The 18,661-nt window shown below is 47.0% G+C and overlaps 1 protein-coding gene across 1 annotated transcript in view; it reads right to left on the bottom strand.

The window, feature by feature from the left end:
- Positions 1–18,661, bottom strand: part of GLMN (glomulin, FKBP associated protein) — a 450,060-nt gene that overhangs the window by 96,977 nt on the left and 334,422 nt on the right. The window contains exon 18 of the mRNA XM_085602181.1: positions 7,255–7,378. Coding sequence (XP_085458307.1) covers positions 7,255–7,378 — 124 coding nt within the window. The remainder of the gene's footprint in view (positions 1–7,254; positions 7,379–18,661) is intronic.

The following is an 18,661-nucleotide window of genomic DNA, read 5'->3' on the forward strand; positions in this document are numbered from 1 at the left end:
CTAACTATGAACATATCATCTTAATGCCCTCTCCCCCGGTGGAATTTTGGTCCTCGGAGGAGGATTGGGGCTGGCTCTCACAGGCCTTGCAAAAACCTTCAGCCACATGAACTGCACCCCCACCCCCACACAAAGAACATAAGCTCTCTAAAAATTTGCTTGTGGACTCATTGCAGGGGCTAAAATCCAAATTAGGGGATGGGAATTCCCAACCAACATGGAAGAATTATGATATCATAGCACTTCAGGAAACATGGGCAATGACCTTGCTCCGAATTATGTGTTATATGCATTACAATATCCTTACAACTAAGCAATATAAGTTTTTGAGACCAAGAGGAGGCCTTGCAATGTATATAACTTTATCTTTTGCAAAAAGAAGTAGAAGTCCAAATGGAAACTGGCCAAGGGATGCACGACTTGGAATTAAAGAACTGGAACAAACATGGAAAGTCATCCATTTTCTTGATTAATGTCTATATCCATCCAGACCCAGTGATGAAAACAGAATCTCATGAGCAAACTGGTAACTCTTGTACAAGATCTGACGCATCATACCCCAATGTTGAGTATCCCAACTGGAGATCTTAATATGAACCTACAGTAAAATCCTAGTGAAGAAGAACTCCTGATAACTCAAACTTTGTACTGGATAATTGCTACCCAACACACTAGAAAAACATTGCTGTGACAAAATGGGTGAATATTTTACAAACAAACCTGAATATGCAGGTATTAGGGTGCTAAACGATAGGTGTATCACCGACATCCCGCCGAACCTCACGTATCGCAGGCCAAGCTTGCAATTAGTCTAACCCCCTCGTCCTTGCGAGAGTGGCGCAGTAGGGAATAGGAGAAGCGAGCGCGCCCCCCTTGCCAAATGAAGCGCAATATCATAGTCTTCACTCTTCGAAAGAAGTCACCCTCCAGTTCTATGGGCAGGGCCTGAAATAGGTAGAGGAGCTTAGGAAGAAGTGTCATTTTTATGGCGTGTATTCGGCCTAACCAGGATAGAAACAGAGGTTTCCATTTTGTGAGTTCTGCTTGGAGGCGTGTAAGGATCGGGGGGAAATTGGCAGCGTAGAGCCCCTCTATTTTGGCGTTAGTTGAACCCCTAGATATTGAATGTAAGAAGTGGCCCAAGGTAGAGGGGTAAGGGAATGAAGTCTGAGGACTTCCGATGGTGGGAGAGTAAGATTGAGTATATATGATTTGTCTAAATTTATTTTAAACCCTGCCACCGCTTCAAAGTGTTTCAGTTCAGATTGCAGATGTGGGAGGGACGTAGCAGGCTCAGAGAGGGACATAAGGACATCGGCTGCAAACAAGGAGATTTTATGTGGCTCCCCTGTGAATGGTAGTCCCTGGATTCCCGGGTTGGCCCTGATCGCTAATGCCAATGGTTATATACTGAGAGCAAAGAGTAAGGGTGAAAGGGGGCATCCTTGACTGGTGCCTCTTGAGTGGACAAAGGAAGAGGATTGTACCCCATTAACCACCGCTTTAGAGCGGGGGAGGAGATAATTAGCCTTAAACATGTTAAGAAATTTAGGTGAAAATACGAATGCTGTAAGTGTGCGGAATAAAAACACCCAGTCAACCCTGTCGAAGGCTTTCTCAGCATCCAATCCTGTTGGCCTTTTCTATCAGGTGTATGATTCGACGCGTGTTATCGTGTGTCTGGTGTCCTTTGATAAATCCCGACTGGTCGGGGTGGATGAGGTCGGGCATAAGATCATTTAGTCGTTTGGCTATAATTGAGGAGTAGAGTTTTGCGTCCAGATTTAGTAGGGCAATCGGTCTATATGAGGCGCAGCGCTGGGGGTCATTTCCCGGTTTAGGTATCACCGAGATTACGGCTTCGGACATAGTGCCGGAGGTCCTCCGCCATCCGGTTAAAGAGACATGCAAGATGGGAGCTAACGTCAGAGGTAAATGTCTTATAAAAGAGAGCAGTATAGCCGTCCGGTCCTGGAGCTTTGTGGAGCTTTAAGGCTTTAATGGTGGCAGTATCGTCGTCTACAGTGATAGGGGCAGTGAGTAGGTCATTCCATTCTTCAGATACCTGGGGTATGGCCAATGACTGAAGGTAGTTCCGCTGGGCATCCGAGTCCAGGGTCTCCCCAGCGTACAGATTTGCATAAAAGGAGCCAAAGATCTCAGCTTTTTCCTCGTCTTTATGTGTAGCTTCCCCCGAGGGTCCCCTGATGCCTCCTATGTATTCCCTCTCCCGCTTGTCCTTTAGCTGCCTAGCTAGATGTTCACCAATTTTGTTACCTTGAGTATAGGATAGATGTCGTAGTTTAAGAAGCGTGAAATCTGCCCTATTGTTGTAAATAGCCCAAAGTTTACCTCGGAGTGCCGTTAAGTTGCATAGGGTTTGCCTTGTGGGGTTTAATTTATGGGTGCGTTCAAGGGTAGATAGCTCAGTTTCCAATAGTTCTCTTTCACTAGCACGTTGTCTATTCAGTGTCTCATTAAGGGCGATACATTTCCCTCTAACAACAGCCTTAAGTGTGTCACAATTAGTGTATTCCGATGTGTCCTCCGGACTGTTAGTAGCGAAGAATTCAGTAATAGTTTCTCTGAGTTTGGTACAGGAGTCCTTATCTCGGGCAAGTGACGGTGGGAAATACTGCCTGGGGGTAGTCGGAGCGTTCCCACTCCAAGTGAGATTGATAGTAAGTAGGCTATGATCCGATACCGAAAGAGGGAAAATCTTGGCGTCCTGTAGGGTACCCTGCAAAGAATGACTAATAAAGATGTAGTCGAGCCGAGAGTATGTACGGTGGACATGTGAATAGAACGTATAGTCTCGGGTCTGTGGGTAGAGAGTGCGCCAAGTGTCTAGGAGGCCCATGTCGTGTATGCGTTGCTGTGTGTCCCTAGCAAAGGTGCCCGTGTCTGAGCGTTGTGTGTGCGTACTGTCCAGTTCCTTCTGCCATATCAAGTTGAAGTCACCCATAAGGGTTAGTGGACCCTCTGCAAAGTCTGTTAATCTCCCCAATAGTGTATGTAAGAAGATCGTCTGGCCAGTATTGGGGGCATATACTGCTGCAAAGGTGCAAATTCTCCCTCTTAAGTGTCCTTTGACCATAACCCAGCGACAGTCCCTATCACTCTGAACTCCCAGCGGCTGGAATTGTATAGAAGAGCGAAACATGATTGCCACCCCTCTGTGTTTCGTGTGGGCCGATGACCTATAAATTAGTGGGAAGTGTTTGTGTCTGAGGCGCATGTCTGAGGCCCTGGCTAAGTGAGTCTCTTGTAAAGCAACTATGTCTAGGTGATGGTCAATAATGTATTTCCACACTTTTTGGCGCTTTTGGGGGGAGTTAAGACCCTTGACGTTCCAGGTTCCAATGGTAATCGGCATCATGTCATAGGGTCAAAACTACAGCTCTCGCGGAGTCCTAGAGACCTCCTCACTACCCTGATCCCAGGCTGTCCTCCAGTGGGTATACAGTGCCAGAACCCGCTGTGCGTGCCATTCCATGTATCAGAAAGACCCTTAAGATCAACAGTTTAAAAGCCGCCACCACAACCCTCCCACTCCCACCCTCTGACCCCTAAAAGAATGAAAGTAAACATGAACAATTAAACAGTATAAAAACACTGCAATGTGGTCCCCCTGTAAGGTTAAGAGGACCCCGCAGGAACCAGGGGGGACAGCAGGTCCAAGGACCCCATCCACGCCCGTCCTGTAATATATTCGAACTAAGACATGTTTGTGCGGCTCAGAAGCGCACCGCACTACAGATCGATACTTAGGAGACTGACACTGGCAAGTTATTGGTAATGATAAGTAGAACATTCAACACCACCCTGCATAACAATATAGACCCGCTGAACGTTATAAAGAAGGGAGCAATATTGTTCATAATGGTGATGCCAACATTGTCCATGTTCCCTCTTTGATTTGAACAGGTGACCGCAGGGTCTTACAGAGAGGCAACTGTGGGAGCAGGGAAGGGTCGTACATGGGAGGAGCAGTGTCCTGTCGAGTCTCACTGAATGCCCCCAGAGACTCGGGCACTGTGGTAGGTCCGCCGGGACTATGCAAGACAATCTCATGATGCAGTCCTGGGATAATCATCTGCGTCCCCTGCGTGTCCCCACGGACCATGCTGAAGTTGACGTGGATTCTCGGTTAGGTTCGCCAGGTTTAACTTGGGAGGGACCGTCCTCCTCGGAGGGGAGGCCCAGCAGATCTAAGCCTTCCTGTAGGTCAGTAACGTGGCGTAGTTTATTCAGGAATTCAAAACAAAGCCCAAAGGGGTAGGTCCATCTATACTTGATCTTGTCATCTCGCAATTTAGTGGTGACAGGTCGTAGCTGTTGTCTCCGCGCCAAGGTAGATGGTGCCACATCCTGATAGATGGCGCAGAGTGGCCTTGAAATGAAATTGAGTCTTTCATCCTCGCTGCCTGGAGCACCGCCTCCTGGACTCTGTAAGAATGGAATTTTGCCAGAAGGTCACAGGGTCTTTTCTTTTCGCCAGGTTGTAAGGGTCCCACTCGATGAACTCTTTCCAGTTTAATTTTAAGAGACTGTGGGACCAGGACTTCCGAGAAGAGGCCCACCATGAAGGCCTCCAGGTCAGGCCCATCCACGCCTTCTTCTAAATCGCAGACTCGTATGTTATCTCGTCGTGCTCTGTTTTCGAGGTCTTCTGTCTTGAGCTGTGACTGGTGCAGTTGTTCCTTGAGTGTTCTTACATCGTTCCGCAGCTCGTTTGAAAGTTGTTCTCGTTCCTGGTGCTTTGTCTCGAGGTCAAGGACCCTGGTGCCCACCGAGTCCACATCCTGTTGCAGGGACGTCAAGCGTTCCGACAGGTCCGACCGTAGTTGCTCCATTGATGATTTGATGTCTTGACTGATGTCACTGCGTAATTCAGATTTGAAGACCTTGAACATGTTCAGGAGGTCCGCTTTTGGGAGAGCCATTGCTGCCGTGCCTGTGTCCCCTCGAAGCGTGGATCATTTTTCAGAAGTCGAGAAGAAGTCTGAGACCTTGTTCGGAGTCTTGCCCGTCGTCTTCTTAGGCGGCATATGGATCAGGCCCCCAGCATCGTGTGGGATTGATAAGAATAGTGTGAGTGCGCAGATTCCTGATTGGGGTGCTACATGAGATGGTAGGTTAGTGTTGAGCTCTGGGCAGTAAGACTACGGCGTGTGAGTAATGATGGCCTCTCTTCAGGAATGCAGCCGATCAAATGGCCGGTGCTCGGTAGTAGCCACCGTCGCCACTTGGGAGCCGGGCCGTCAGGTGGGAGGCAGTGCCCCTGGAGGCGAAGAGGCCGTAGTTTGCCCCTCAGACAACCAAACAGAGGCAGGTGTGGTATTGTGTCAGTGAGGGCAAGGAGAAGATGGACTGTGGCCCCTAGGTGCTGATGCTCATTGCATGCCTGCAGGCGCTGGATCGTGTTGCTAGCTGAGCCCTATGAGTGGGGGAGGTGTACCAGCATGTTAGCACAGGGGTAGCTGTGAGACCCAGCGCCGCAGATGCCCAGAGTATGCACGAGAAGGTGCCAGCCTTGTAGAGTTTCCCTCAGACGTTCCACTGTGCGCAGCATTAGTCCTGGCAGTGAAGGAAGGGGAGGCGGGTGGTCCCGAGTTGAAGGTCGCGAGTGCTCAATATCGCCGCCATTTATTGTAGCGCGGCCGCCATTTTAAGGTCAGGCACGCGTGGAGGTAATGAGGCTCAGTCGGGTGATACAGCCTCACCAGCTGCCGCGAACGACCCTAAGCCTCTGCTCACCTCAAAACCGCCTCCGCTCTGCGTATTTGGGTGCCTGCATCAGTCCATCCAGGGGGAATCGGCAAGGGCGCTCGCCGCACCCGCGCTCACGCCGCCATCTTAGCCCCATCTGTCAGCGCCCTCCGAGGGAGCGCGAGGCTGAACCGGGTGATCTCCGCGGTACTCAGGTGCGTAAATCGCTCCCTCCTTTGCGCTACATCTTCAGACACCTTTCTAATCTGCTTGCGGCATCCTTAGGTCGCTATAGCCGCCCTTTTGCACCTCAGGAACAGCGCGTGGACCGGGAGCCAAGTCGGTCTACGTCCGATCGGCCATCTTGCCTGGCCACGCCCCCTTAAACAATTTTTTATTGTTTTTTATTCTTTTTGCTATGGTTTCAATTAACTGACGCAAATAAAAATGTACATTTAAATTGAAAATTGACTCCAGAATGAGTCAAGTCAGTGACAAAGGTGATGCCTTCTAGTAAAGAATGCAGAGGGTGCCATACCAGCAGTCTGTTTTCTGCCTATGAAAAATGGCATTCTGAAGCCTCTCCTTTGTATAACCCTGTAATCAAAATGACGAATAAAATGTGATCCACAAAGTCATTTGATCAGTGTCAGAATCTTATATGTGGGACACCTATGGTTCAGTATACAGCTGGTGGTTTTGAAAACATTAGATTTAAATGTAGTAAGTAAATGGAACTTTGGAGATATAGGGAGCTATTCAAAGCTTGACAGATGTAGCACATCCGCCAAAAAATGAGAGATGTAGAGTGTATAGCCATACAGAAAATGTAATTAGGGCGGACAAGATGCATTTTCTTTACTCACTTAGTCCTGCACCTTCCATACTCTAAATAATCCCATAGAAGTTTGCTTGATCTTCTTCAGACTAGTGCAACTATGATTTCTGGCCGAAGACCTAGTCCTTCTGGGATGTCTACAGTATTAAAATATAGTTTGCTATCGGCATTGGTTGGTTATGAATTAATTCTATTAAGTGGTGTAGCGGTGCCTAATAATCCTGAAAGGTGTAAAACTAACAGAGGAGGTATTAGAAATGCAAACTGATGAATACTCTATGGGTAAGGTCTGTAGAGGCTCGGTTATGTTCTAGGTCGATTTAAAATGTCCAGCAAAAGATTGCATTTAGACTTTATTGTGCACCAGTCCATATGGTGAATCTGGATTTGTGTACTTCAAACTTATGTTGCTCCTGTCAATTTGTAAGAAGAAAGTGGAACAATAGGATGTGAAATCTCCAGGAAGTGGTAAATGTCTGAGGAGCAAAGTTGATCAATTTGATCTGGTAAGGAATTCCAGAATACATAAAACACTGTGACTGGATTTTACTTTAAAGGTAAATCTGTTCATTATATTTGCAGTTAAGGAGCATTACACATGGCGTACGTTTCACTGATCACATACATACCTCTCAAACTGATTAATTTGTGTACATTAAAAAAAAAAAAGTTTTCTGCTTTCATATTTAATTTAATAGTCTTACTATGCTTGTTTTCTTTTGCATTCTTTAATTCAGCTTCATAGTGGGCTTTTGACATGTCAAGTGCTGTATGCAGAGGTTTGAGGAAATTCTTCTCAATCCAGGCAAGTTCAGTCCATATTTCAGTCTGTTTTTTAAAAAAAAATGTAAAGAAAACACTCAAAAACAATCTTTACTGTTTAAGAAGTAAATCCTTCTAAATACGTTTCAAAGCAGTGCCTCTTTACAAAAAAGTGTTACTGGCAGTAACAAACACAAATTACACCAACATTATTTTGCTGCATAAACAGTGTAAATGTAGTCTCAAACAAACTTCTACCTCTTTGAGGGTGGGGGGCTAAATCACCATAAACAAATAGCAACATAATGTATACTTTATTTAGCAACAGTTTATTTTTAACACCTTTTTTATTTGAAGAACTTACAAGATTTCTTGCCGAACTACGATTAATTGCTCAATACTGAAAATTTAAAACGAAATGCAAAGATCCTACAGTTTTGTACGGCAGTTTCCTTGCCCAATAAATTACACGTCAACTACTAGATTTTGTCAATCCAACACACACTTTCTCCCACACGATCAGTTGGAGGCACAGCAACTTTGAAGACACGACCAAATGCAGATTTTAGCTCACTTATCAAATGATTTAAAGTGATCATGTGCCCCCAGAAGATCCTTAATCATTTTGTCTTGGTTCCAACTTACATCTGAACAACAAAAGAGGGAAACAGAGGAAAAAGAAGAGGACTCATCCTCCAAAATATTATCAAATAACTGAAAGAAGTCACTCCAAGAAAATTGGAAACTATGTCAACCTCGTAGTGGAAAGGAAAAAGGTTTTTCTTTTAAGTAACCCTCATCCACCAGGGTTACCCGTTGGTAGCATGCTTCATCATAGGGTTCATCCCATATCTGCTAAGGAACACTGATAGTATGTTTTGCCTATACACTTACACTGATTGCAATGATATTTGGAGTGTTTTTTTTTTTTTTTAAACGGTGCTAAAAATATCTGGCTAGTAGGAAACGGACCATTTTATTCAACCCCTAGTCAATATGATAAAAAAATGGGGATGACGAGAAACTATTAGAGTAATTGACCCTTTGTATATCTGGTCAACTAGTTTTAAGCCCTACCCAAAGGCTTTTCATCAGGACCTAAGGGGATTACTCCCTGTTACCACTCCTCCAGTCATCAAATCTCTCAATAAGTGAAAAAATAGATATAACGAAAATACATGAAAATAAAAGTATACAGCACCTATTTGGTCTGTTCTTATGTTTTATGTAAACATGCCCTAGTTAGGCCTCATGAGTCCAACCGGGGGAGAAGGGACGCCTGTAGTCATACTTTCGTCAAGGCTACTCCCTCGTTATGGGATTACTCGTTCGCCCATGGTTCTGGGAAAAGGCTTGGCTGCTGCTGCTGCAAAAAACACAAGCAAAGTTTCTGGGTCAAATAGAGTCCGATAGAATCTGTTCCAGTGTTCTTATAACAGGGAAACAGGGTGCGGGAACACTTGCCTACTCACAGTCAGGCAAAGTGGAATTCCATACGGTGACTGCGCTATGCCTAACTCATCATCAGGGTCTGAATCTCAGCATTGCACTGCATCCTAAGGATACCAATACCTTACACTGCACTGTATGTTATTGGTACTAAAACACTGCATGCCACTGGGTGCTAGGCATACACATATGGATAAACTACAGCGACATTTTGGGGGAGTACTGCCAGTAGGATGCCCTCAAAATGTGAAAAATGACGATTATATCTCAAATACGGTCTTTCATTTCTCGTCTGTTTTACTATAAATACTGCTAAAAGGAACATAATATTGGACAGTAAGGCAAACCTACAGAATCAAGCAAGATGAATGAGAAGTCAGGTGCTGGGTGGTAATATTGTTAATTAGACACATACTAAGCTTTTTGTTATTTGCAAGCATTGTGATCAGCCCCTAAGGATGCACAGGTGAGGCCTGCTGCAAGGTGTTGCAAGACCGATGTGCATACTGCTGGGTCGAATCTGGGGTGGCATGGTGAGCAAAATGATGGAATAGGATGCGGCCCAAATAACGGTTTAAATACATTTAAGCATTCTTTCTAGGGCTGCACCACTGGAACCAAGCTACACCAAACAGATGAGCCCCAATCAGTGTAAAACCGGTCTTGGGTTTCTTCTGTTCCCGTTCAGAGCGGGCCTGGCTGGGCCATTCGGGCTGGACTGTTCATAGTGGAGCCCGACCAAGGTTGATCTGCAGGTAGCTGGATCTAACCTGAGCTGGCACAATGAGCAAAATAATGATGGACTGGGATACGGCCCTGAGTAACTACCGTAATTGGATTAAAAAGTAAGTGTGTTGCTGAAGAGGTGAGCGAGGTGTTGCAGCAGACTGGCTATGCGCACTGTGTCATAACAACCCTAATGTATGTGAGAATACTGCCCACACAGGATTTAAAGCACTTTCTCTAATACTAAGGACAGTTACAAGACAAGTAGCAGCATAATATGCTTTTTCAGAACAGTAAAAATGTGCATCTACAGTGCAAGATTCTCAGTTTGTGAGAAATAAGTATGGATGACTGTTACGCGTGTGAAAACCTGGTTGTGAATTGCTCAGGCTTGCAGATATCATTTCTGTGTCTAGCTCAACATATTTTTTTTCACTTTAACATTAGAGAAAATTACAGATGTACTTTTTTCCCCCCCAAGTTTGATTGTGCATACATAATTTACTACAACTAAGAGAATGTTACTTAACCTGTACGCATCTGTTTGTGGCATGTAGTGCTGTAGATTCACATGCTCTGCATACTCCTGCCAACTAGTTTTGGGCCCAGAAGTGTGCAAGTTATTTTTGTTTGAAAAAGTCATTCGAGCCATGAGGTATTGTGACTCCTCCTCTTGTTGGTAAGGCACATGGGCATAAACTCCATTGTTAGCTTGTTTTCCTGCACGGCGGGTGAGGATGAATGTGGAGAGAAGTGATGTAAAGACAGATATGTCCATGCAAGAGAGAACTATAGGAGTGTGATTACTATAACAGTCACAGGCATCCAGGGAGGAGGGTGGGAGCATTTGAATCTATATTTTATATAATTTATATAATCTATATGCCACTAACAGATGCTTACAACGTAAGCAACATTTTCATTTGAAGCACTTGTGGCTGTAGATACACATGCGCTTCATAGACTGTAAAACAGTCTCCCCCCACCAAAAACAAACTGTGGCTAGCCTTTGGGTATTGCAGAAGACAAAAACAGTGTACAAAGTACTGCCCAGCCAACGTTGGCTGGTCAGCACATGCACACAGTAGTGTTTTGTGAAGGTGTGTGGTGTGGACCATGTAGCCGCCTCACAGATGTCAGCTATGGGAATGTTTCCCAAGAAAGCCATAGAGGACCCCTTTTTCCAGGTAGAGTGGGCTCTAGGAGGAATAGATAAAGCCCTTTTGGGTTTTGTGCAGCATGTTTGGATACATTTGACTATCCATCTGGCTATGCCTGATTTAGATAGAGCCGCCCCTTTATGAGGTTTGGAAAATGCAATAAAGAGCTGTTGCGTCTTTCTGAATGGTTTAGTCCTTTTAATATAGTACGACAGCTCACTTTACATCTAAGATGTGCAAAGCCTGTTCCACAACTAAGTCAGGTCGTGGAAAGAAAACAATAAGTTCGATGGACTAGTTAAGGTGGAACAGGAAAACCACCTTTGAAAAGAATTTGGAGTTGATGCGGCGTACAACCCTATCCCTGTGTACTTGAAAGAAAGGTTCTTCTAGTTTAATGCCTGGAACTCAATTACACGCCTAAGTGAAGTGATGGCAACACAGAATGCCAAGTTCCAAGAAAAAAATTGAAAGAGGCAGGAATAGAGGGAATCAAACGGGGGACCCATATGTCTTGTGAGTACAATATAGAGATTCCAAATTGGGGCTCGGAGGACCCAAGGCGGGATGACCCTCTTGAGGCCCTCCAGGAAAGCCTTAATGACTGGTATTCGGAAAAGGGAAGACGTGGTGCCTGTTCTGAAGATAGGCATGTAACTGCAGCCAAACGAAGGAGAATAGAAGTGAAGGCCAGACCACACACACAGAGAATGGCGGAGGCACTATGACGCGGCTAAGAAAGCGTTGTATCTGACCTCCGTCAAGGTTTACCATCGTGCCATATGTAGAGCCCGCGCGGCGTTCTACTCGGAAGAATTCCGCAATAGCTCTAATCCATCTAAATCAATATTCAAGGCCCTTAAAGATCTTTTGGCTAAAAGAACCTCTTCTCCGGTATTGGCTTCTACCTCTCATTGCGAGGCTTTGGCATCCTTTGTTTTGGAGAAAGTGCAAACTATTTACCGGGCGTTTTCTCTTACGGGGCCACCGTTGGGGACTCTGGTGGCTATCCCGGGTCTCCCCACCTTGGAGTCTCTTCCTCTGCTTCTACCGGAGGAATTTGATGGAGTAACCCAAAAAATCAAGTCTGGATCACCTCTGGATCCATTAAGGCCTATCTCCTTCAGAGATCAGTCCTTTGTGGGACGCCCTATAGTGCGTTCTCTTATTAACAGCTCGCTGGCGACGGGCATGGTCCCAGCTAAATGGAAGCGGGCAGTGGTCTCTCCCATTTTGAAGAAGCCTTCATTGGACCCTTCGAAACCGGAGAATTACCGGCCAATTTCTTTACTCCCCTGGCCGGCAAAAGTTATGGAGGCCCATGTTAACCAGGAACTTTCTGACCATCTTATTCGAGCCAATATCCTGGATGATACTCAGCATGGGTTTCGTGCTGGGCATAGTACGGAGACAGCCCTTCTCGCCATGGTGGAACATCTGCGTAGGGTGCTGGATGGGGGACAGACGGCGGCGCTAATATTATTAGATCTGAGCGCCGCCTTCGACACTGTCTCGCACCACATCCTTCTACGTCGCCTGGAGGAGATAGGCATTGGTGGGTCTGCCTTACAGTGGTTCCGTTCCTTTCTTGACGACCGTTCCTTTTGCGATGCTATACCACCTTACCAGTCCAAATTCCATCCTCTGGGCTTGGGGGTGCCGCAAGGTCCCTCGCTGAGTCCTACGCTTTTCAATCTTTATGTGAGACCGCTGGCTGATGTCGTCAAGCAGTGGGGCATGACGATGGTCTCTAATGCCGACGACACTCAGCTAGCGGTCACTATCAGCGGGGATGCTGAGCATGATGCCCTCAGGTTCCAGAGTGGACTGAGGGCGGTGGCGAGTTGGATGAATGTAAATTGTCTCCAGCTCAACGCTAAAAAGACTGAGGTTATGGTCGTCGGGAAGGGGCGGGAGCTTTGGGGAGATAGATGGTGGCCACCGGAGCTTGGGCCAGTTCCAACTCCGGTCACGGAGTTGAGAAACTTGGGAGTATGGCTGGAGCCCGCTCTCAATTTCGTGGGGCATTCTAAGAAAACCGCGGCCTGCTGTTTTGGGGTTCTTCGTGGCCTGAGATCCGTCTTGAAGTTTTTCGACCCTCCAATGAGGCAGCTGGTGGTTCAGGCGACTGTAATCTCTCGCTTGGACTATGCCAGCTCCCTCCTGGTAGGGGCAAATCAGGCGGAAATTAGCCGCCTCCAACGCGTCCAAAACGCAGCAGCCAGAGCCATAGTTGGCTTGCCCAGGTCTTGCTCTGTTTCCAGGACTCTCCGATCCTTGCATTGGCTGCCGGTGAAAACTAGAATTAATTTTAAAGTTCTATGCCTGGCCTTTAAGATCCTGAAGGGCTTAGCCCTTCGGATTCTTCAAAATCTTTTGTCTTTTTATGTACCAACTCGCTCTCTGAGATCAGTGGGCCAAGCACTTGTGGTGGTCCCGAGGTTTAAGCTTAGTCGTATGGGAGGTCGGTCCTTTCAGGTGAAAGCAGCAGTGCTGTGGAATTCTCTCCCGTTGGAGATTCGCCTGATGGACGACCTTCTGGCATTTCGTAAAGCTTTAAAAACCGTATTATTCTAATTTCTCCCCTTTAGTGTTCCCTGTTTTTTCTTTCTGTTGTTGTTAGGTGCGGCTATGTTTACCTTGTCATGCGCCAGGACGCCCCTTAGCTGGGGCAGCTGTGCGCAATACAAATGCCCCTAACATAACATAACATAACATCTGCAAATGGAGTAAGTAGCAGACAATGTTCTGGATCCTGGGTTTCAAAGGGGTCCATTTGTTTGAAATTACAATGATTCTCAAAACGTTTCCACCCAACAGCGTAACAGACCTGTGTTGTAGGCCTGCGTGCTTCCTTCAGGGTGCTCATGCATTCGGATGGTAAGTTAAGGTACCCAAATTCTAAGACCTCAGGAGCCAGAACAAAAGATTGAGTGACTTGAGTGCCTGAGTTCTTCATGGTTCTGCGTAAGAAGTTACAGCATGCTGGGGAGCCTCTTGTGCGGAACCACTGAGAGTTCCAGCAGGGTCATGAATAAGGGCTGGCGGGTACAAGTGGGGGCCACCAGGATGAAGGTGCTGGACATCTGGTGTAGCCTTCGAACCACAAAAGGAAGTAGGGGAAAAAGCATAGGCAAATGTCCCAGACTAGTTCATCCATAGTGCGTTGCCTATGGACTGTAGGTGTGGGAACCTGGAGGCGAAGCTTGAGTTTTTGGTATTCTCTGTGTTGGCAAAGTGGTCTCTCAGTGGGAACCCCCATTTTTGAAAGTATATGAGAAGGACTTGTAGGTGGAGTTTCCACTTGTGGACCTGTTGCCACATCCTGCTGAGGAGGTCTGCAAAGTCGTTGTCCTCTCCTGAGAGGTACTACCCCAACAGGTGGAATTTGAACAGAGAGGACCACTGCAAAATGCTCTGGGGAGGTGAGAGATGTGGGGAGATCAAGTACCGCCTTGTTTCTGAAGGTAGTACATGGCCGTCATGTTGTCCTGCCGGATAAGGACAACCTTGCCTGTCAAGTGGGGCAGAAAAGCCTTCAGCACTAGTTGGAAGGCTAACAGCTCACATTAGTTGATGTGGAGACCCTGATGTCTGGGTTTCCACTGGTCTTGGGACAGTCAGGTCCTGTAAGTGCACCTCTCATCCCATGAGTGAGGTGTCCAATGTGATGGTCATCTGCAGAACTGGGCCGAGAAAAGGCCGCCACTGCAACAGGTTGTTGGTGTTCAACCCTGCAAAGAGCGATGAATGTGGCAGCCGAACAACATTAGATCGTCCCAAAGATTCTGCTTGGATGGATCTGTACATGTGTAACCTGGCATGGGGGACGATAGCACTACAGGTGGCCATTCGGCCGAGGAGGCACATGACTGTCCTGACCGTGACCTGTCGGCCAGGTTGGAAGGGAGGAACCAGTGCCTGAAAGGACTGTATTGGAGCAGGGTTGGAGGTGGCGTTGGTCATAAACCTTACCTCTTGTAAAAGTTTTATTGTAACCTGTGTGTGTTCGCAACACTGTTGTAGAGTGGCGCTCTGGATCAACCAGTTGTTCAAGTAATGGAGGACGTGGGAGAGCGGCTAACATTGCGAGGTTCTTGGTGAACATTCAAAGTGCTGTGGTGACCCCGAAGGGAAGCACCTTGAACTGGTAACGTTTTCCGCTAAGCACAAACCCGGGAGAGAAGCGATGCGCTGGGTGGATTGGTATGTGGAAGTAAGCGTCGTTGAGGTCAAGAGAGGCCATGAAGTAGCCTTATTGTAGCAGCGGAATAACAGCCTGAAGCGTAACCAAGTGAAAATGCTCTCAAAGGATGTATTCGTTGAGGGGCCTGAGATCTAGAATAGGTCAGAGGGAGCCATCCTTCTTGGGGATTCAGGAGTCCTGTGCCCTCAAGATGGTGTGGCCCCTTTGAGGATGAGCGATATGACCGCTTCCCTGAGCAGACGTTGGTGTTCTGGGGAAGAGTCTGTGTTTGTGGGGTGGTATGGTGGGAGGCATGAACGTAAGCTTCAGACAGTAACCCGGTTGGTAATGTCTAACACCCACTGGTCGGAGGTGATGTTCCGCCACGAAGGGAAGAACCTTTGCAGGCCCTCCCCAACAGTTGTTGTGTGATCAGGGGGAGAGGGAGGTAAGTCAGGGTGGTGGCAGCTCCCATGGGGGAGCCACCCTTTAGCGTTGCTGCCCTGGTAGGAACCCCCTAAAGTAACCTTTAGAGGAGGATTGCTAGGCCTGTGGGAGATGGAAAACTGTGGAGGCTTCAGGGAATGTGTTCTTCAAGCCTCCACAATAAGGTGTACAGCAAAAGGGCCGGTGAGGGGCAGATGTTTGCAGGATGTGCAAAGCCTTTGCCATCTCTGTACCTTTCTTTATTTCTTTCCAGCATTTGGTCAACCTGAGGCCCGAATAGATGTTGGCCATTGAACGGGATGCTGAGCAAGAGTTGCTGGACGTCCAGCTTGAAGCTGGATATACGGAGCCATAGAGCCCATGGAGGAGTTACTTGAGTTGACACCCCGAGCTGCAGTGTCGGTGGCATCAAGGGGACATTGAATCATGGTATCGAGATGAGTTTGCCCTCGGAGACTAGCTAGTGTGCCCTCCTTCCCTTATCCTCTGAGAGAAGCCGGAAGAGCCTCTCCATTTCATCCCAGTGGGTGTGGTCGTAACGGTAGAGCAAACCTATAGAATTTGCGATGCGTCACTTATTGCCTGACTATGTTGCAACTCTTTTGCCTGCGGCCTCAATCTGTTTGCTCGCCTTTTAGGGTGGAAGTTTGTCACCGGTGCCCTTCAAGTTTGCTCGCTTGCAGGCGGTGTGTACCACCAAGCAGTCAGGGGGTAGTTGGCCCCAAATGTAGATAGGATCAGTTGAGGATACTTTATACTTTTTATATAATTGGGGAGGGATAACCCCGGCTCTGACTGGGGATATATGGGGCTGGTCGCAACATGCTCGTGAGTATAGACAAATATGTAGTCAAACAGTGGGTGGTGGAGAGAGTTTCAAAAAGGAAATCCTCTTCTATGTGTTCGACATGTATGTCAACCCTGTGGTATGAAGCTACCCTAGCTACCAACTCGTGGTAAGATGTGGAGTCATCAGGGGGTGAGGGCTGGGCATAATTCGGAATCAGTGTCCCCTGGAGAGTCCACATTGGGGAGCCCCAGGCATCGCTATATGGGGTGTATCATGGGTATCCCCCCCTTTCCCCATTGTACCTCTTTGTCTGAGTGTGGTGACCCCTGAGGTGTATATGAGAAGGGGTCATGTGGTGATTCAGGCAGGGATGGAGAATGCTATTGTTATAAACCCCAATGTAGGCCTAGGTAGTTGCACAACCCTTTACCTACATTTGTCCTACCATTGTTTTACATTACGGGTCTGACACTGACCTTTTACCTAGTTAGGTGCTGAATAAATGTTGTGTGGTTTTCTCCAAAATCTAGCCTCACTTATTATGCATGAGGATTCTCAGTATCACAGCAGGATTAACATCATCTGCATAATAACTATGTATAAGGGTCACTAATATTGTCATCCTTGACCGACATGACCATAGTGTACATCTAGGTAGAAACCCGGAGGGTACCTTTTGGGTATATAAGCACCACATCTTCGCTGACATGAGATGCTGAGGTCCCTGCATGCAGACACTCCAACATGCAGTGATCGAATATCCATTGCAGGGGTGTTCATCTCGAGACCAAGGAGGGGTCCTTTGCTCTCCCACATCAGGTAATGGACTTGGCTCTATTGTAAGGGGAATCTTGGCTATACCCATAAATACATGCTAGGTACACTTCGGTACATCAACTTAGGGTTTCAATCGTAGAAGTACGCATTTTATTGTTCTGTATCTATATGCCTGCATATATTCATTGTTTTAGTACTATGATAGAATTCTACTTTTCTTTACTCTGTTGGTGCTCATAACGATATACATATGTTTATGTCTAATGATTGCTGCAGCACACGTATTTTAGAAGAGAGTGACGCTGGTTCAATAAATACTTATTGAGAACGTCCCCACCATTTATTCTGTATATCTCTCTGAGACAGGATGAGCATGAGTGACTAAGAGAAAAGTACTGTACGGTTTCCACAATGCCTGGGCTGTGAGGGTTGTCATGTTCGATAGTTGCCAGAAACTATTCTCTCCTTGGTAAGAGAGACTCATAATGGCACTGTGAACTAGCCGGTCTACAGACTAACATAACCTTTGGGGGTGTCTGGAATCAGTCTTGACACCAGTCCTTTAGTTTAGGTTGTCTAAATGCGTAGATCCTATATAGATTTATAGGAACTACACAACACTATGTTCTAGGTGGAGATGAAGGGGTGGTGGTAGCTGAATGTTTGGCATGGGGCTGGTGGCTTTGTCCGACTTCTTTCTATGTTTCGTTGGGATGTGCATGTTGAGGGCCTCCTCGAAACTCAGCTGGTGTTTGAGGGTCTGTGGAGCATTCACTGGTGGGCGGGTGAGGATGTGGCATGTGTGCGGGTGAATCCCAATGTGTATCTGCCGTGTGTCAATCTCATTCTGCAGTTTTTGATCAGTACGACGGTTGTGAACACCGAGGGGGTTGGGGCTGGCATAAAAGTCTTCAGGGCAGGTGTCAATTTAGTCTTCGACACCAAGGGTTCCGGCTCCATCCATATGGTCGGTGCCGAGGCTGGAACGAGCAGCACTGAGGCAGCTTACTTCGACGGTTTCGTTGGCACCGAGCCAAGGCAGCCATTTGCACCCAAAGCAGAGGTTTGGTACCGACCATGGCCCGAAGGCAGTGGTGGCCCAAAAGTCGTGCTCTGTGCGTCCAGAACAGCTGAACGCCCCCTTACAGAAGGCTGTTCCACATGCAAGCGATGTTGAGGGGGAGCAGACTCATGGCCATCTGTGCTAGCAGAAAGTCTTTAATCTCCAGATCGGAGCCAGAACTGGCGTTGGGCGAGAAAGCCTCCTAATCAGCAGTCCACATATGCACATGTTGGTCCCCCTCAAGGTCCTGGGTGCCGAAGAGGTGTTGACTTCACCCCTATGTGACATCTCAGAGACAATGGGTCCGACGGTCACAGAGAGTCATTTTCAAGCGGAAGGGACAGCAGGCGGCCTCATTGTGCTCGGGGGAGAGGCAGAGGTTACAGATCTAAAGGCAGAAAGAAAACAATCTAACAATGGAGTCGATGCCCAAGCACATTACCAGCAAGAGGAGGAGTCACAATACCTTGTGACTTGAAAGGCTTCTTCGACTAAAAACAACTTTTACACACTAAATGGCAGGAGCATGCAGAGCATGTGTATCTACAGCCACACATGACACAAACACTTATTGTCAGCCTTTAGTACATGGAGGTCACGTCATCAGCACTTCTTCTTTGGTGGTGAGGACATGACTTCCAAATTATAATACTGGGTCTCTGAGAAATGTTTGTTGCTCGTACTTAAGGGCTCATCTGCTGACTAATTAGTGGAATTGCATTCTCAACTGCTCTAGGTAGGAGCCACAGGT

Source organism: Triturus cristatus, chromosome 4_2 (genome assembly GCF_964204655.1).
Source record: "Triturus cristatus chromosome 4_2, aTriCri1.1, whole genome shotgun sequence".
Lineage (NCBI taxonomy): Eukaryota > Metazoa > Chordata > Amphibia > Caudata > Salamandridae > Triturus > Triturus cristatus.